The 20,415-nt window shown below is 44.3% G+C and overlaps 1 protein-coding gene across 2 annotated transcripts in view; it reads left to right on the top strand.

Annotated features, from left to right (window-relative positions):
• Positions 1-18,046, top strand: part of LOC137095073 (AT-rich interactive domain-containing protein 1A-like) — a 238,101-nt gene extending 220,055 nt beyond the window's left edge. For both annotated transcript variants that reach the window (XM_067461282.1, XM_067461283.1), the window contains exons 18-20: positions 6,250-7,123; positions 7,360-7,490; positions 15,025-18,046. In XM_067461282.1, coding sequence (XP_067317383.1) covers positions 6,250-7,123; positions 7,360-7,490; positions 15,025-16,755 — 2,736 coding nt within the window. In that variant the 3' untranslated portion in view covers positions 16,756-18,046. The remainder of the gene's footprint in view (positions 1-6,249; positions 7,124-7,359; positions 7,491-15,024) is intronic.
• The last annotated feature ends 2,369 nt before the right edge of the window (positions 18,047-20,415 follow it).

Genomic DNA, 20,415 nt, shown 5'->3' on the forward strand with positions numbered 1-20,415 from the left:
TGCTAGTCTAATGTCTTTGGGGAGGGTGTTCCAAAGTCGGGGGGCAACCACAGAGAAGGCCCTATCCCTCGTCCCCACCAAATGTGCCTGCGACGCAGGTGGGATCGCGAGCAGGGCCTCTCCGGATGAACGAAGGGAGCACGTGGGTTCATAAACGGAGATGCGGTCACGCAGGTAGGCAGGTCCCAAACCGTTTAGGGCTTTGTAGGTAAGCACCTGCATCTTGAATTGGGCTCGGTAGGTAAACGGCAGCCAATGGAGCTCCTTAAACAGGAGAGTTGACCTCTCTCTGTAAGGAGCGCCAGTTAACATCCTGGCCACCGCCCGTTGAACCAGTTGTAATTTCCGAGCCGTTTTCAAGGGCAGCTCCACATACAGTGCATTACAGTAATCCAATCAAAGGTGACCAAGGCATGGACCACCCCGGCCAAATCAACTTTTGCACACAAGTCTTAGTTGGGCAAAAGCCCTCCCAGACACTGCCGACCCCTGAGCCTCAAGCGTAAGTGATGAATCCAAGAGTACTCCCAAGCTACGGACCTGTGACTTCTGGGGAAGTGTAACCCCGTCCAGCACAGGTTGCCATCCTATACCCCGATCCGGTTTACGATTGACCAGGAGGACCTCTGTCTTGTTGGGATTGATCTTCAGCTTGTTCTTCCTCATCCAAATAGCCACAGTGGCCAGGCACTCGTCCAGCACTCGAGGGGCCTTCTTGGAATTAGGTGGAAATGAGTAGTACAGTTGTGTGTCATCTGCGTAGAGATAGCACCTAACTCCAAAACTTCGGATGACCTCTCCCGGTGGGCTTTTGTAAATATTAAAAAGCATGGGAGACAAAATAGAGCCTTGCGGGACCCCACAGGTCAAAGGCCAGGGGTCCGAGCAGGCATCTCCCAGCTTCACCATCTGGGATCGACTCTCCAGGAAGGACTGAAGCCACGACAAAACCGTGCCCCCGAGACCCATCCCAGAGAGTCGCCCCAGAAGGATACCATGATCGATTGTATTGAAAGCCGCTGAGATGTCCAAGAGAACCAACAGAGTCACACTCCCCCTGTCCAGCTCTCTACAGAGGTCATCCACCAAGGCGACCAAGGCTGTCTCGGTGCCGTGGCCAGGCCTGAAACCAGACTGTGACTGATCTAGGTCGTTGATGTCATCTAGAAAACCCTGGAGCTGGGAGGCAACCACCAGCTCCAGCACCTTACCCAAGAAAGGGAGGTTGGAGATTGGTCTGAAGTTGATTAGCACCGTGGAGTCAAGGGAAACCTTTTTGAGAAGTGGACGAACCACCGCTTGTTTCAATTGAGATGGAAAAAACCCCTGCTCCAATGATGCATTAATGATCAACACAAACTCCTTGGTGAACCAGGGAGATGGCCTGTCTCGACGCAACGAGATGGGGTGTTCGGGAGCGATCGTATCTATTGCCCTGGACATCTCCCTGTTATAGAGATCAACCAAGGCGTCGACAGGATCGCCAGACTCCATGGCAGGAAAAACCCCAAGATTCCTCAGGAAACTATCCGGATCCATCAGTCTCCTGGGGTGGACCATCTTAATTTGTCCTCCACCCCTGCGGAGGTTAAGGGTCGCAGAAAATCTAAAACTGATCAGATAGTGATCAGACCATGACAAAGGAAGGATGTTTTGTTCTTACACTGATCATTTCGTTGTCCACCACAAAAACTAGGTCAAGTGTATGTCCAGCCTGATGGGTGGGTAGTATTAACTATAGTATAGTAGTAATTATAAATGATGGAGTGTCAAAAGAAATAAAAGTGACAAGGGGAACAAGACAAGGTTGCCCTCTATCACTAATTTTGTTTGCTATGGTGATAGATTTATTTGCAAATGTCATTAGGAAAGATAAGAACATAGAAGGGCTAGGAATAAAGGAAAAACAGAAGGTGAGTTTATTTGCCGATGATACATTGTTATTTATTGAAAATTTAATAAGTAAAATTGATAAAATAAAAGATCACTTAGAGATATTTGGGGAAATAACATAGAATCATAGAATCATAGAATCAAAGAGTTGGAAGAGACCTCATGGGCCATCCAGTCCAACCCCCTGCCAAGAAGCAGGAATATTGCATTCAAATCACCCCTGACAGATGGCCATCCAGCCACTGCTTAAAAGCTTCCAAAGAAGGAGGCTCCACCACACTCCGGGGCAGAGAGTTCCACTGCTGAACGGCTCTCACAGTCAGGAAGTTCTTCCTAATGTTCAGATGGAATCTCCTCTCTTGTAGTTTGAAGCCATTGTTCCGCGTCCTAGTCTCCAAGGAAGCAGAAAACAAGTTTGCTCCCTCCTCCCTGTGGCTTCCTCTCACATATTTATACATGGCTATCATATCTCCTCTCAGCCTTCTCTTCTTCAGGCTAAACATGCCCAGTTCCCTAAGCCGCTCCTCATAGGGCTTGTTCTCCAGACCCTTGATCATTTTAGTCGCCCTCTTCTGGACACATTCCAGCTTGTCAATATCTCTCTTGAATTGTGGCGCCCAGAATTGGACACAATATTCCAGATGTGGTCTAACCAAAGCAGAATAGAGGGGTAGCATTACTTCCTTAGATCTAGACACTATGCTCCTATTGATGCAGGCCAAAATCCCATTGGCTTTTTTTGCCGCCACATCACATTGTTGGCTCATGTTTAACTTGTTGTCCACGAGGACTCCAAGATCTTTTTCACACGTACTGCTCTCGAGCCAGGCGTCATCTATTCTGTATCTTTGCATTTCATTTTTTCTGCCAAAGTGGAGTATCTTGCATTTGTCACTGTTGAACTTCATTTTGTTAGTTTTGGCCCATCTCTCTAATCTGTCAAGATCATTTTGAATTCTGCTCCTGTCCTCTGGACTATTGGCTATCCCTCCCAATTTGGTGTCGTCTGCAAACTTGATGATCATGCCTTCTAGCCCTTCATTAATAAAGTCATTAATAAAGTCATTAATAAAGATGTTGAACAGGACCGGGCCCAGGACGGAACCCTGCGGCACTCTACTTGTCACTTCTTTCCAAGATGAAGAGGAAGCATTAGTGAGCACTCTCTGTGTTCGTCCACTTAACCAATTACAGATCCACCTCACCGTAGTTTTGCCTAGCCCACATTGGACTAGTTTCCTTGCCAGAAGGTCATGGGGGACCTTGTCGAAGGCCTTACTGAAATCCAGGTACGCTACATCCACAGCATTCCCCGCATCTACCCAGCTTGTAGCTCTATCGAAGAAAGAGATCAGATTAGTCTGGCATGACTTGTTTTTGATAAATCCATGTTGACTATTAGCGATGACTGCATTTGTTTCTAAGTGTTTGCAGACCGCTTCCTTAACAATCTTTTCCAGAATCGTGCCCGGTATCGAGGTGAGGCTGACCGGACGGTAGTTGTTTGGGTCATCCTTTTTTTCCCTTCTTGAAGATTGGGACCACATTGGCCCTCCTCCAATCTGCTGGAACTTCTCCCGTTCTCCAAGAACTCTCAAAGATGGTTGCCAATGGTTCCGAAATGACTTCCGCTAGTTCCTTCAATACTCTGGGGTGTAGTTGATCTGGCCCTGGGGACTTGAACTCATTAAGAGCGGCCAGGTATTCCTGGATGACTTCTTTCCCAATTTGGGGTTGGATGTCCTCCAATCCCTCATCCACTCCATCTTGCTGAGGTTGAAGACTCTCTTTTTGTGAGAAGACCGAGGCAAAGAAGGCATTAAGTAGTTCTGCCTTTTCCCTATCCCCTGTCAGCATTGCCCCATCTTCTCCGCGAAGAGGTCCTATCGCCTCCTTGTTTTTCCTTTTTCTACTGACATAAGAATAGAAGCCCTTTTTATTGTTTTTAATGTCCCTGGCAAGCCTGAGCTCGTTTTGTGCTTTAGCCTTGCGGACCTTTTCCCTACAGGTGTTGGCTATTTGTTTGAACAGGTCTACAAGTTATCTGGAACAAGTCAGAAATGATGCTATTTAATTATACAAAGAAAGAAGAAAAAAACTTTATAGAACAGGACAAAATGGGAATTAGAATTAAGAATAAATTAAAATACCTGGGAGTAATAATAACAAAGGATTTAAAAGTTTGGAAAAATAGCATTAGTAAAAATGAAAATACTTCCCAAGATAAATTTTATATTCAGGATGCTGCCACCAAATTACAGAAAAAGAGGTAAATAGATGGCAACACATGATAAATAAATATTGTAATGGTAGTAAAAGAAATAGATTATGCAAACATGGTACAGATCGCAAAAAGAGGGAGGATTAGCACTCCCTAATATCAAAAAATATTGTGAAGCTAGTAGATTAAGATTGGTTATAGAAGGAATGACAAAAAAGAGGGATCAGATTGGCTAAGAAAGGATTCGGAGGAAGTGGAGGAAGAAATTTGGAATATATATTTTTAAACAGTTTACAAGAAAAGAAATTAGGGAAATTAGAAACCCAATGTTGAGCAATACATTAGAAGTATGGAACAAATATAGGAGAATGTTAATAACTGAGGTTTCAGTAATAACCCCAATTGTAATGGAAAAGAAATTTCCAATTTTTTTTTAAAAAAAGTAATGGATAAAAGGTTAAGGGGAAAAAATTTAGACAAAATAGGGGATTTGGACAAAGGTCGGAATGAAGAAGGAAACGATTATGGAAGAATTTAGAGAAATAAAATTGACATGGTTCCATTGTATACAATTAGAACAATGGTTAAAAAAATTGGGGAAAAAATAATAAAAAAGGAAGTAAGCTTAACCAATTTGAACAAATAATACAAAATGGAAGGGCTATAGAGGAGCATGAAAATTTGAAAGGAATAACTAGTAAAATATATAAGATAATAATTGAAATAAAGGAAGAAAAAGCAAAAAAATAACACCCTCAAGGAGGTTTGGAAAGAAGATTTAGGGATAAAAATAAATGAAACAGTGGCAACAATTATGGAGACAAAGACATCTAAAAGACTTATCAATAGGGGTTAAAGAAAATTATTACAAGTTAATATGGAGATGGTACCTTACACCTTTAAGAATAGCACATATGAATAAAAACTATTCAAAAATTGTTGGAGAGAAGAATCAGGAACATATATATGTATGTGGTGGCAATGTAAATATGTAAATAAGTTTGGGGGGGAAAGTATTTAGAGAAATAGAAGATATAATGAATATTAAAATAGAAAGAAATCCGAGTATACAAACAATGTATAACAAATTATTAAATCATGATAAAATAATAAAAAAAATTAAACACCTAATATCTTGGCTATCATATAAAATAGTTCTGAATGCAGCAAGAGAGGGAAGCAAAATAAGATAGATTTTAATGTGTTTTATTGGAAATCCTTTCTAGCCTTGGCCATTTACATGGAATTTATTTAAAGCATTTATTTATATTCTTCTCTTTAGGCACAAAAGCTTCCAAAGTGGCTTATAGAGCGGTAAAAGCAAGACGGCCTCAGTCCTCAGACTTACAGTCTTTAAAGTACATGATCCAAAAGAGGATAGGAAGGAAGGAAGGAAGGAAGAAAACAAAAACAATTTCAGTTTTATGGTTGCTATAAAAGCCAGATGTGGTATATATGTACTGTTGAGACTTCAGAAACAGTCCTTGCTCCTGTTAGTACTTTTCCACAATATAATCTGGTGATCTGATCTTCCTTGCATGGCTGTAATGCAGGCTTGCACAACCTGCGGCCTTCCAGGTGTTTGGGCCTCCAAGTCCCTGAAGCTCTTAACTGTTCCAATGATCAGGAATTCTGGGAGGGGCCACATGTTGTGCAGGCCTGCTGTAATGTAAGGTGGAAGCTGTTGAGTCTTCAGGAAGAAGCCTTGCCTTCTGGGACTTTATTGGACACTGCCTGTTTTTTAACACTTGCCACTGCAGAGAAATCTCAGGCTCCCAGTTTATACCATCTAAGCTACCATCTAAACCCCAGAGTACATTGCTGTCTTCTGTGACCTATTGGAACAAATGAAGAGAAGGGAGGGACTCAGCCAAGTTCTTAAAGCACCTGCAAGTGGGGAGAAAGTAAAGCTGCTCATTTTGGCTTGAGCAAAAACCCAGACTAACGATTTCCCAGTACCAGATGATTAATATAAGCTAGTTCACCAGAAAGTTGGAGAAAGATGAGAGGAAACATGTGAGTCTTTTAATACTCTGTGGAGACTGCAGTTCCTAACTGTAAACTTTTCAAAAGCATGGCTACTGAAAAAGAGTTGCTAAATAGCCAGTTTGGGGGCTTTTTTCCTTTCTTTCCAGAATTACAAGCGGCCGATTGATGGCAACTATGGCCCCCCAGCCAAGCGCCATGAAGCAGAGATGTACAATGTATCATACAGTGCAGGTCAGGGACAACCCCAGCAACAGCTGCCTCCAGCACAGACCCAATCGGCTAGCCAGCAGCAAACCACTCAGCCTGCTCCTCAGCAAGAAATCTATAATCAGTATTCAAATACATATTCTGCCACAGAGCGCCGACCTGCTCCTGGGCCTCAAAACCAGTTCCCATTCCAGTTTGGCAGAGAGAGGGTCTCTGTGCCTCCAGGTTCCAGTACACAGCAGAACATGCCTCCTCAAATGATGGCAGGCCCTATTCAGTCTACTCCAGAGGGCCCTCAGCAGGGTGCCATGTGGCAAGGGCGCAGTGAGATGGGCTACAGCTACCCCAACCGGCAGAGTACCGGCTCTGCGACGCAGGGGCCTGCATATCATGGCGTGAACCGAACAGATGAAATGCTGCATCCGGATCAGCGGGGTAATCATGAGGGACCATGGCCTTCTCATGGCAACCGCCAACCTCCTTATGGGCCCTCTGCCCCTGTGCCTCCAATGACGAGGCCACCCCAGCCTAACTACCAGACCCAACCAAGCATGCAGAATCACATTCCTCAGGTATCTAGTCCAGCACCTCTTCCCCGGCCGGTGGAAAACCGCACCTCTCCAAGTAAATCTCCATTCCTGCATTCAGGAATGAAAATGCAGAAAGCAGGGCCTCCTGTTCCTGCCTCACATATAACACCAGCAGCTGTACAGCCTCCTGTGATACGACGGGACATCACATTCCCATCTGGGTCAGTGGAAGCTACGCAGCCTGTGTTGAAGCAGCAGCGACGCCTGACCACAAAAGATATTGGTAAGACAGCTTTTCCTCTCCTTGTGTTGATGGGAGGTGGTGTCTTCTAGTTTACAAATTATCCTTTGATGCATTCCATCCAAGGAAAGGAGGTTTTGTGGAACTTTGTATGATAATGCAAATATGGCATTATTGGCCAGTCCACCCAATCACAGGAACTCATTTTTGCCTTTTGTCAATTTTGTAAAGTAGGATTCAGGGCAGTTTTGCTTCCTCCTGTGTTTTGTACATTGCAGGAACTCCTGAAGCATGGAGGGTAATGATGTCTCTTAAGTCTGGATTGTTGGCTGAAAGTACATGGGCCTTAGATACCATAAACATCCTGCTCTATGATGACAACAGCATAATGACTTTCAACCTCAGCCAGGTGAGTTGGTATCTTCTGAAATAAGGAAATTAGGATTACAAGACACAGGCACATTACTAAAAATAAAAAAAGCCTCATGTCTGGATTGTGGGTATTCTGTGCACAATGAAATTCAGCATTTCAGTAACAGTGCAATTTCTAACTCCAAGGCTGTTAGAAAATCTCACTATGTGTGTGTAAGAGAGATTTCCAGTGATTTGGCCATAGAGTTTTTCAACCTCATTTCCTTGTTCCTCTATATGAGTAGAACACACAAAACAAATTATGCAAAGGAAGTAAATCTTTTAAAAATATCCATAATGTGTTGGCCTTCAAATTCAGCTTTTTATCTGTACAGAATCTTAAGGCCTGGGTTTAATTTTAACCAAGGTCCTCTAAGATTTGGACTTGCTGATTAGCAACTGTGTTCAAAATGCAAAGAAGCTAGACAACTCAAGCTCAACTGCCCTATCTGGAAAACACAATACTTTTATTATCTAAAGGATGTTGACATTTTGGCATTAACCCATGAAATGTAGTGCCCACTTTATCAAATGTACTGAATGAAATGGACTCTTTTCCATGAGAGCTTATGGCATTTTATAGTGGTTAACTTTGGGGTGCAAAAAGTCTCTGATTTGCATGCAGAAGAGCCCATTGTGATATCGAGCTGCTTTTAGGAGGATCTCCCCAGCCGAGGAGATCCTGAGGACCGCACCAAAAAGAGTCCTGGAACCTTGGTGAGGCCAGCAAAGCCAATTTCAGCAGCAAAAATAATTAAATAATAAATCCTCACCAAAGCGGAAGAAGTTCAGCAATCGAGGTGTCTTTATTAGCGATTCAACTGAGATCGGATGCATTGTAGGAATAATTCCATTACAGGCATGCAGGAGCACAGTGATGCAGGCATATTTATACAATTTTTGAAAACCCAGAGTTCAAACTTCCCGCCCCGGCTCCTTTGACATTCCCCGCTGTGATTGGGCAGCAGGGCAAGCAGCTGGGGAGGAGCCTCCCATCCCCTGTGCTCCTGGACCAATCAGGGAGCTTCAGGGGCATGCTGGATCCAAGGGGGAGGGCTCCTGTCGCCCGCCGGCCAGCGAATCAGAAGAGGGGAGGCGGGACGACAGAACACAAAGAGAGTTCATGAATGGGTCAATGGAAACTGGCCATGTGCTCAGCGAAACAAAGGAAAAATGTCTCCAGCCGATGCAACTTATTGTCCTTTGAGTGGTGCAAATCATCATATATGAGGAAATCCGGTTGTTTTCCAGGCTGGCAAACAAGGCGTTTGTGGAGATGAGACTGATACAATTGTGTTGTCTTGAAGGTGCAATTGAGTAAATCAAGGGGAGGGCAAAAGGGAACTCTTTGTCCTCCTGGTAGGAAAATGATATTTCTGCTAAAGGGCAAGCTGAAATGCCTGGGCTATCCTCCGAGGGGCAAAATAGCTGGCCGGATCTATTATCCATGCAAAGGGAAATGATTGATAAACATTCTGAATGATTTGCAGCTCAATAGCTCTTTTCTGGTGGGATTTCTTCATGGGTTTGAGGGGAAACAAAGGCCAGGAGGAGGGAAAGGGGTTCTTGCCATGAAAGGATCAGAAATATAATTTTTATACATATAAAAAACCCAAAAGGATAGAATTTTTATAAAGGTAATCCATGCAGGGGACAGAAAGGAGTTCATGAATGGCAAATTCATAAGAATCAAATGATAAATCCACAAAAGTATTGTCCCTAGGTTCATAAGAGACTTTCAGGAAAGATCCCAGGAGCCCTGCGCTCCTGCTGGCCCAATGCTGCCCTTGTCCTTTGAGAACTATAAGTCACTATTTTTGGAGGAGAGGGTGCGCGACATCATTCCTCCCTTCAATGCTGGAAAATGGTATTGCTCATTTTCCCAAGCCTCGACAATTCTTTAGTACCCGGGCCTCTCTCTAGACGGATTAGATGGTATTCAGTTGATTATTTTGAGGCCCAACTTAAGTGACAACATCAGGACCCAGCAGGGTGTGAGAGACCAGTAGCAGAGTGTCCTTTGGTTTGGAGTAATAAGGATTGAAGTAAGAAGATGGAGGCAGGGGATGATGGAGTCTGTGATGGTAGTCAGCATGGAGCACTCAGGGATCCCGAGTGGGTCCCCAATGGAGAAGGATGGCACATGGTGCAATTCTCCCATCTGGCAGTGGTCCTCAGGCCTCCTGGGGGCGCTGGCTCCTCCCTTGGCTCTTGGGGGAGGGAGAAGATGGGGCACAGCTTTGCTACCCCTTCTGGCGTGGCACCTCCTGGTGACCGCAGACAGGTCTGACTCTCCATCATCACAGAGACTCAGGGATAATGTCTAGGACAGTCAGTAAGAAAGTTTACAGGGGCCCCCACCCACCCCCTTCCCAGCCCAAGGGTAGTTAGTAGGGAAAGAAAGGGAAAACATCCATACCTGGTGGGGACTTCAGTGGTCTCCTTTGGGCTATCCCTCTGCACAGCTTCTGGAATGGGCAGGGCATCCTTCCTTCATGGCGGTTGCTGTGGGACCCTGGGTGCTTCTTCCAGGGCACCTCCTGCGATGGCATTCCCCTGTGGGGGCTCAGATCAGCCTCAAGGGGGAGGCTGTCTCTTCTGGGTGGCATGGGGGTCTGGTCCTGCTCTTTTAGGATCTTCCTGTGCCATCTGGGTTCCAGCTGCCACACGGGGAAGCCCATAGACCTCCCATTTTCACCTCACCCAGGTAGTTGTCCTCAGCAGAAGGAGTGGATTATGGGTCCCACAGTTTGATCTGATGTCTGGTGGCCTCCTGGTCCTCTTCACTGCACAGAGGAGACCCCTGGACCTTGACGTCCCCCTCATATTTAAGGCAGTTAATGAGATAATTTAAACATTCACATACATGCACTCGGGGAAAAGGGAGGGAGGGCCAGGAAGGACAAAGGCATTGGAGGGACTGTGTGTGTGAGAGAGAGAGATGTGGGTGAAATGTCAGGAGGGAATGCTTCTGGAACATCCCTTTCTTAGGTTTGAGGAGAAGGAGGTAAAAGGAAGCAGCAGGATTTCCCTTGGGGGTAGAGGAAAGAATTCACAGAATATTGGCTTCTTAGAAGATGGGAAGGGAGGGAGAAGAGAGAGAGAGAAAAAAGGATGGGTTTCAGAGACATAAGCCCAAAGAACTCTTTTTGTGAGGCCTGGTTCTTAGAAAGAAAGGGGAGAAGTGGAGAGAGGGAAGAAGAAAAAACAGCAAACTTGGAGGCAAGGATCAGCACCTCTGGAAAATGGGTTTTGTAGTTGCGCAGAAAAGAAGGGGAGATTGAAGATGAGAGAGGGGTAGAATTCCCTCTATTTGCAAGAGGGAAGGAGAAACCCCCAAGGCCAGGGGAAAGGTGGCAGAAAGAGAAGTTGAAAGCAAAAGGGGGTGATCTAGCTTTTGAAAGAAAGTCGGGTGCTTTGGTGAGGTGGGGATTTGTAGTTCTAGAGAAGAGATGGGAGAGGAAGGGAAGGAGTGATGCGCCCTCCCCCATCTACACAGAAGAAAGAAACATGCCAGAGAACACAAGTCTTGGCTGAAATTTCCTCCCCTTCTCCCTCCCTTTGTTTGCATTTCCCAGAATGGGAGAGAGAGGAAGAAATAACAAATCTGGATCAATGTATTGTCGAAGGCTTTCATGGCTGGAATCACTAGGTTCTTGTGGGTTTTTTCGAGCTATAGAGCCATGTTCTAGAGGCATTTCTCCTGACGTTTCGCCTGCATCTATGGCAAGCATCCTCAGAGGTAGAGGTCTACCTCTGAGGATGCTTGCCATAGATGCAGACCTCTACCTCTGAGGATGCTTGCCATAGATGCAGGCGAAACGTCAGGAGAAATGCCTCTAGAACATGGCTCTATAGCCCGAAAAAACCCACAAGAACCTAAATCTGGATCAGCCCCTTTTCCTTCCAGTTTCCAAGGGAGAAATGGGAACAAAGGGGTCAAACAAAGGGAGGAAGGGAGGAAGGAGGAAAGGGAGACTCCTCCCTTTTCTCCTCCCCTTCCTGTTGAGACAGGAGGAAATCTTTTTGGAAACCCTGGGAAGCATGGCCAACAGGAGACAAAGGGGAAAAAGGTACAGGCAACCCCCCCCCCCAAATGGACATTTGGGGGCTCTCCCACAAAGAGGAAGAGAAAAAAAACAAGCCCAGGTCAGGCCTCTCCCCTCCCAGATCTCAAGGGGTGGACAAAGGGGTCACTTTTTGTACAAGCTATTCCCCTTCTCTTCCCCCCCCCCTCCTTTCCAGTGAAAGAGAGAGAGAGAGAGAAAAGAAGGCCCAGGGTCTGTCAGGGAGCCCTAAGGCAAAAGAAAGTTTTTTTCCATTTTTTTCCTTCCAAAGAGAAGGCAGCAGAAAAAGGGGGGAGGAGGCTGTGGGTTCACTTTGGAACAAAGGAAAGAGAGTAGAGGAGGTTTGGATTGAGGGGCCAAGGGATTGGGAAGAGGAACTCCCTGCAGCAGGAAGTTTGGGGCCGCAGGGAGGGGGAAAAGCAATTACTTCAAGGGGGGTTTCCTCCTCTAGAGGAGGTAAAGGGTCTGGAGAGGGGTTTCTGGGAGAAGGGGGGCCTTTCTTTTGCATGGTAAAAATTGGGCACAATCTCCTCCCTCCACCCCTTCCGGCTTTGGTCAAGAAGCATGAAACACAAGCGAGTTCTGTCCACCTGACCCCATCACGGCGGCCCGTCTGGAGCTCCAATCCCCCGTCCAGTGGTCAAACTCCGAGTCTGGACAGAAGTATCCACAAAAGTATTGTCCCTAGGTTCATAAGAGACTTTCAGGAAGGATCCCAGGAGCCCTGCGCTCCTGCTGGCCCAATGCTGCCCTTGTCCTTTGAGAACTATAAGTCACTATCCCTTATTTTGGGGGGGGGGGGGATGTGCTCGACATCAATTGGAAAATATCTGATTCAGAACAGCTTCCACTAATTACTTGTAAATTACTTTGGAAAGTAAGAAATCGCACAAGGGATTCCCTTCTTCCTGTTGAAGCGCTTTTATTCCATTTCAGATTTGTATTTTGGCAACCTGGTTTCTGTAAATTGTATCACACCCATATTGCACATTTGATTTAGCCTTTGCATGGACACCCCCCCCCCCCCCCCCCGGGAGGATTAAATGCATTAAATTAATGCTATCATATGCAACATTTCTGGATATGCTGTTTTCATATACCTCATGTGGGTATGCTGTGGCTGTGTGCTTCAGCTTGTGGCTTGGCTCAAATGTATGAGTATTTGGTATTGCAGTCCTGGAGCTGAGGCTTCATACTGTACATACCCCTTCCCTTACCAGCTGGGGTTCCTCATTCAATTTTGTTTTGCTTTTTCCCCTCCTGTCAGGAACAACTTGAGAAACTGCAAGTTGCTTCTGATGTGAGAGAACTGGCTGTTTGCAAGGATGTTGCCCAAAGGACGCCCGGATGTTTTGATGCTTTACCATCCTTGTGGGAAGCTTCTCTCAAGGAGATTCCATCTGAACTTGAGGAAGAACTTCCTGACTGTGAGAGCCGTTCAGCAGTGGAACTCTCTGCCCCGGAGTGTGGTAGAGGTTCCTTCTTTGGAAGCTTTTAAACAGAGGCTGGATGGCCATCTGTCAGGGGTGATTTGAATGCAATATTCCTGCTTCTTGGCAGGAGGTTGGACTGGATGGCCCATGAGGTCTCTTCCAACTCTTTGATTCTATGATTCATGTCCCTGCATGAGGAACTGGAGCTCACAGATGGCTCTCAACCCACTCTCCCTGGATTCAAATTGCTGACCTATCGGTCAGCAATCCTGTGGCACAAGGGTTTTGCCCATTGTGCCACCCATTTTGCTGAAAAACCATTATTTACAGTTGGTTTGTCTGGGCCCTAAAACCAAACATTGATTTGTCTGGGCCCTAAAAAATTATACAAAATTGGTGTCCAAGATAATCCCTAACCAGGATAATAAAAAACCCAAGAGTTAGCTATATATATGTAACAGTAATTTGTCAGCTGGTATGCAATGGTTAGATGTGGGTTGACACCAAGTGAGCAGATGAAGATAGAGAGATGCAAAAAATTAGAAACGGTAATAAAAGAGAAATATATATATTGCGTATTTATCCTTCCAACATTATTTCTTAAAAAATACGGAGCAAGTAGAATTTCATGTAAGCATGTGTATAGTGGTGTTACTCAATACGGTGGCCTGAAGACTGGTATCAAGATATGAGCCATAGTGTCAACCAATGATTCCCAGTACTACCCAGAGTTGTACCCACCAGTGCTCACAAAGATTAGTCTCTGACACCTTTAGGGAAATAGCATTTTTTTCCTAATCACTGGTATGCAGCTTCCGTTTATCATTTGTGTATGTGTATGAGTATGTATACTTGGCCTGAACTTTAAAAAGATGAAATAATTTTCTTTCTTTTACTAATGTAGATTTTTTTTCACCCATAATATTACTTGATTTTTATCAACTGGCAAAGAGGTTCCTTCTAGTTCAGTACTTTGTAGCTCCGTTCGTTAGTAAAAAATAAAATGGAAAAATAATTATAGTTATATTTATTTTCTGAATACATTGTACTTTCAGTAGCCAAATATGATAATTTTATGCCTAGCTAAGTTTTATGTTCCTAAATTAGTGAATGGCTTTCAGTTTGTTAAGGATGGCCATATTTTGTGTTTTTTTCTCATTTTTAAAATTATTTTTCTATGAAGAAAGAAATGCAGTACAGAAGGAAGGAAGGGCATTAACAATTTATTCTAGGCCAGTTTAGGGACAAGAGAATCTTTCATTGTCTTATTCCACTGATTTATTATATTTCATACAACCCCTGTATCAAATATAATACACTGTATAAGTTAGTGTACGATTTTCTCACCCCCAAAGTCTGTATAATAAAACCTGCAGGACACCAATATACCAATTATTACTTCAAAAATCACTGAAGCTTTGGCTGTGTGTTTGCCCTTCCAGTGTTGTTAATGTTAATAATATTTAAAGCTGCCATTTCCTGAGTCACATCTTTGATGTACAGCAGCAAGACTTTCTAGCACAGTGGTTCTCAACCTGTGGGTCCTCAGATGTTTTTAGCCTACAACTCCCAGAAATCCCAGCAGTTTACCAGCTGTTAGGATTTCTGAGAATTGAAGACCAAAACATTTGGGGATCCAGTGGGTCTAGCAGCTTTCCAATGCTCAGACAGCAAGAGGTGTTCCTGGCCCTGCCACCCAGTATCCCTTTGTTGGAATACAAGGGATTAAAAACGGAACTTTTATATGTAACTCATGTGTTCTATTAGACAGTTGTGACTACAATTCACAGTATCTGAATGGCTGGGATATATACAATAATTTATTGAAATGCACTGACTGATGATCTGGTAATGGAAAAAGATTTTCAATGAATAATCAAAATATTTAGAACAATAAACCCGTGAGATCTAGTGTGTGACTCTTGGAATCTAGTTAAATTAACTGACTCTTTTGTGTTTATGTTGGACCTCTCCACAATCTTGTTTAAATTGAACTAATATTGACTTGATCTCGTGCTATTTTACCTTGCAGCTTCCAGGGTTGTTGGAGCTTCTGGTGGAATATTTTCGGCGCTGCCTAATTGAAATCTTTGGAATCCTGAAAGAATATGAGGTGGGAGATCCAGGTCAAAGAACACTACTAGATCCTGATAAGTGCAGCAAATCTTTGAATCCCCCTACTGAGGAAGGGGAAAAAGAGGAGCCAAGTAGTACTAACTGTGGGGAAGAAGAGGAGCAGGAGGAAGCTGAAGAGGAAGGGGAGGAGGAGGCCGCCTTTGCAAACAAAGCCACGGCATCTCTTGAGAATTCTGAGGAGAAGCTGGTCAGCAAATTTGACAAACTTCCTGTCAAGATAATGCAGAAGAACGATCCATTTGTGGTAGATTATTCAGGCAAACTTGGCCGGGTTCAGGAATTTGAGAGTGGGCTGCTGCACTGGCGGATTGGTGGGGGAGATACCACTGAACACATCCAGACCCACTTTGAAAGCAAAATGTCGTTGACTCAAAAACGAGCTTCCTGCAACTCTGTTTTGCTGCAAAAACATTATGTCACTGAGAGTAACCCAGTTGTTCGAGAGGGAGAGTCCCCACCATCTGATGGTCCTCCAGAAAAAAGGATAACAGCCACCATGGATGACATGCTGTCAGCACAGCCAGTCTCACTGGCAGAGGTGGAGGAGGCCAGAAATGTGGAAACAACAAAGGAGAGTGGTAAATTTCCCTTTGGCATTAGTCCAGCCAAGAGCCACAGGAACATTAAAATCTTGGAAGACGAGCCACATAGTAAAGATGAGACCCCCCTCTGTACACTACTAGATTGGCAGGACTCATTGTCTAAACGCTGCATCTGTGTGTCGAACATCATCAGGAGTTTATCGTTTGTGCCAGGCAATGATTTTGAGATGTCTAAACACTCTGGTTTGCTGCTGATTCTAGGGAAGCTGATTCTCTTGCACCATAAGCATCCAGAACGCAAACAGGCCCCATTGACATATGAAAAGGAAGAGGAGCAGGACCAAGGAGTGAGCTGCAACAAAGTGGAGTGGTGGTGGGACTGCTTGGAGATGCTGCGTGAAAACACATTGGTCACGCTAGCCAACATCTCTGGCCAGCTGGATCTTTCGCCGTACCCGGAGAGCATATGTTTGCCTGTCTTGGATGGACTTCTCCACTGGGCTGTCTGTCCTTCAGCAGAAGCCCAAGATCCTTTCCCAACCCTAGGGCCTAATGCTGTTCTTTCCCCTCAGAGACTGGTTTTGGAAACCCTAAGCAAACTCAGCATCCAGGACAACAATGTGGATTTGATTCTTGCAACGCCACCCTTCAGTCGCTTGGAGAAACTTTTCAGCACCATGGTGCGTTTCCTTAGTGACCGAAAGAACCCGGTGTGCCGGGAGATGGCTGTGGTACTACTGGCCAACTTGGCACAGGGCGACAGCTTGGCAGCTAGAGCCATTGCTGTACTGAAGGGCAGCATTGGCAACTTGTTAGGCTTCTTAGAGGACAGCCTGGCAGCCACTCAGTTCCAACAGAGTCAAGCTAGTTTGATGCACATGCAGAACCCTCCCTTTGAGCCAAGCAGTGTGGACATGATGCGTCGGGCAGCCCGGGCACTGCTTGCCCTGGCCAAAGTGGATGAGAACCACTCTGAGTTCACGTTGTACGAATCTCGGCTGTTGGACATCTCTGTGTCACCTCTGATGAACTCATTGGTGTCACAAGTTATTTGTGATGTACTGTTTTTAATTGGCCAGTCATGACAGCCGTGGGATGCCTATGTGTGCGTGTGCGTGAGTGGAGGACTTAGAAACTGATTGTTGCCCTTTATTTATGCAAAACCACCTCAGAATCCACTGTCTGCCCTGCGCTGTCCTGCTTCTACCTTGGGGAAAAGGTATTCCCCCTTCCCTCACCTCTACCCTTCAAATTTGTCCTAACCCCATTCAAGGAGATAAAGCTCTGCCTACATTAAAAAAGACTTTTTTTATTTTAACCAAAGTTGCTGTTGTTTACAGTGAGTTTGGGGAAAACAACTTTGTCCTGTTATCGCATCAACAGGCACTACTTTCATAACTGTTTTTAATGGTGAACTCTGAAGGACAAAAAAGTGACTGCTGAACTCTTGTGTGGTTTATCGTTGTACATTCATAATCTTGCAGGAACCAAGAAGCTACCAGTTGTTAACAGACCTTGTACAATGGAGGCCTGTGTAGTAGAGTGTAGAACTTCATGTACTGTACACCTTAAACTGTAAACATACTGAAATAATGTCTCACATTGAAGAAGAAGAAAAGTTGGATCAGCAGCAAGCTGTAATTTTAAAAAATGTTTTTAGTTAATGTTGAGGAGAAAAAAGGCTTTCCCCCCAAAGTATCATGTGTGAACCAACAACACCCTGACCTCTTTCTCTTTTCCTCCTTGATTGTATGAATAACCCTGAGATCACCTCTTAGAACTGGTTTTAACCTTTAGCTGCAGCCTAACTGCTGCCACATGTGTATATATATGAGACTTTGTACATTGCACATGCCCTCCTTGCAGTTTTGTTCCCTTCTCCCTGCCACCCCTTTATAGTATAACGAGTTAAACAAGTTGATGACCTGAAAAAGCGAGACACCAATTATTTAATCTCTTGCCAGACATCTCTCTCTCTTCCTCTCTCTCTCTGTTTCTTTCTCTCTTCCTTGCTCTTGCTCTCTCTTTCTCTGGAGGATGCTGTACAGGTCTCTGTGTATAAAGTCATTGCTGTCTCAGCAGCCAATCAACTTATAGTTTTATTTTTCCTGGGGTTTTTTGTTTTTGTTTTTCTTTCTAATCGAGGTGTGAAAAAGTTCTAGGTTCAGTTGAAGTTCCTGATGAAGAAACACAATTGAGATTTTTCAGTGATGAATTCTGCATATTTGTATTTCAGACGATGTAGTTAAAAACTTGATGTAAATTCCTCCCTTTTTTCCTTTTTTGGCTTAATGAATATCATTTATTCAGTATGAAATCTTTATACTATATGTTCCACGTGTTAAGAATAAATGTACATTAAATCTTGGTAAGATGTTTGTGAGGGTTTTCATTTTGAATGGCCACAGAAGGACATACCTGGAACCTCTGATATCTGGTGTCCAGCATGCCCTCAAAGTAGCTCAGAGATGCCACATGCAAAGATACATACTGCAGCAATATGCAGCCACCGTATGGGATAGCAACCTTGTGTAACACGTGTTTAAGGCTGGGGAATGCACAATGGCTAGTAGCAAATACCGCACACAACTCTAATCCATAATGCCACTGTATGCACAACTTGGTTTTTGCCAATGGAAGCAGAATAGGTCTGTTGTCCTGTAATCAATAATTCCCCTCCCCATATGTAATGTGAATTACATGTGTGTATGTCAACAGCAGGATACCAGCCATAGCATATTGATCAGAGATTATTCATCAGCGTAAATAGTTACCTTGCAATAAAGTGAAAAAAATTACATGATTTTCATATGGAAGTTCAAAGGTTTTTCATTTTAAAATCATTCTAAAACAGTACATTTTCTTAAGAATTTATGATTCCGGTTCTAATACCTACAGATGTTAAAGGAGATTATATATGATCACAGAAAGCAACATGGAGGCAAAGGAGGGTTATGGGTAGGTTAATGTTATAGTAGATAAAACTACAGGGTGAGCCGTAGTTTTATCTATAACTTCCTTTTTTCAAAACTTAATAAAACCCATTGTATGAATCAGAATTTTTAATTTTTTTTATAATGTAGGATCATACCTAAAATTTTGTTTTACGTAGTTTTGAAGATCAAATTAGGTAGGTGATGTCCCCCATTCTCCATTCTCCATAAACTGATTTCTGGCATTTGTCATGACTCTTGCCAGCATAGCAAGCGTTATGTTAGCAATTTCTTCCTGGATGTTGGTCTTGGACGGTTCACAGAAACACGGGATTTTAAAAAAAAAACCATTGAAAAAATCACAAGGGGCCAAATCCGGAGAGCGACCAGCCACTCCAAATCCGCTTGAAAAGTAGGCCTCAACGACAAAAGCACGCTCCTCAGTATTCCAACGCATGATGGCGACTGAACTGTCAGGGCAAATATTTATACTCCCGCTTCTCGAATGAGACCACTAGCACTCTGCTACGTTTTCAACTGACTAAATGGCGCGCATTTTAGAAAAAGGAAGGTATGCTGCTTCACCCTGTTCCATAGACCAAGTAGATTTTTTTTAATCGTGTCAGGAGTTGCTCCTGTTGTGAGAGAATTGGCCGTCTGCAAGGACGTTGCCCAGGGGACGCCCGGATGATTTGATGTTTTTATCATCCTTGTGGGAGACTTCTCTCATGTCCCCGCATGAGGAGCTGGAGCTGATAGAGGGAGCTCATCCACCTCTCCCCGGATTTGAACCTGCGACCTGTCGGTCTTCAATCCTGCCGGCACAGGGCAGACCAAGTAGATGTCCATGTATAGAGAAGTGATTTTAATAAAGGCTTATTGAGGAGTGAGACATATTGTTCTTCCATGATACTTCTGAGTCTGGAACATATCATAGCTAATAGACATCCATAGATATGTCTTTCATGATATTACTAATTTCCTTTTTAAGTATTGGCAGCACTCCATAAATTACTTGTGTGTGGTGTGAAGAAAAGGATTCCCACCCTCAGCAATTGAGAAATAACATATTGAAGCCATCCAGCAAACTGTATTGAACTTGAATCTATTCCATAGAATTAATGCAGTCTGACACCATTGTAACTTCTATGCTGACTCAACTGAATCAAGAATTTGGTATGTCTATAATTACTTAAGTTTGATTCGGTGTGTCTACTTTATCTTGGTTCTTAGACAATAGTTACTAACTAGGGCTGGGCAACCACGGAAAAATTTGTTTCTAAACTCGATTCGTTTTTTGGGTTTTTTTGCGTTTCGATATTTAAAAGAATTCCGAATTTTTTCTTTAAAAAAGTTCGATATTTACGAAATTTCGGAAATTACGAAACAATTCCGGTTCCGGTTCCGGCATGGTGGTAAGCAGCTGGAAAATGCGGAGCTGCTCTACCTAAATTTAAAATCCGAGGGAATCCGGCGCCATTCCTTCATCAATCCACCTACAAACAGAGGGAAAGAGACCCCGAGCCTCAGACGCCCCCATAGAGGGTCGCAGGCGGGGGGAAAGAGCCAGAAAGACAGGGAAAAGGCAGAAGAAGCGGTCGCCGCCATTACACCGCGGCCGACCTACCTGCAGCCTTGCGGCCTCACGGCCTCTGAGAGCCCTGCGAACTTTCCGGGGATTGCTGCCGGGCCGCGCCAGGCCGCCGGGCCGCCGCTGCCGCTGCCGTTGTTACCATCGGACCTTCACTGGCCTTCTGCCTCCACTGGGCCACCGGGCGCCGGGCTGCCGGGCCTCTGCCTCTGCTGAGCCGC

This window comes from Anolis sagrei, chromosome Y, assembly GCF_037176765.1.
Source record: "Anolis sagrei isolate rAnoSag1 chromosome Y, rAnoSag1.mat, whole genome shotgun sequence".
NCBI classification, from domain to species: Eukaryota; Metazoa; Chordata; class Lepidosauria; order Squamata; family Dactyloidae; genus Anolis; species Anolis sagrei.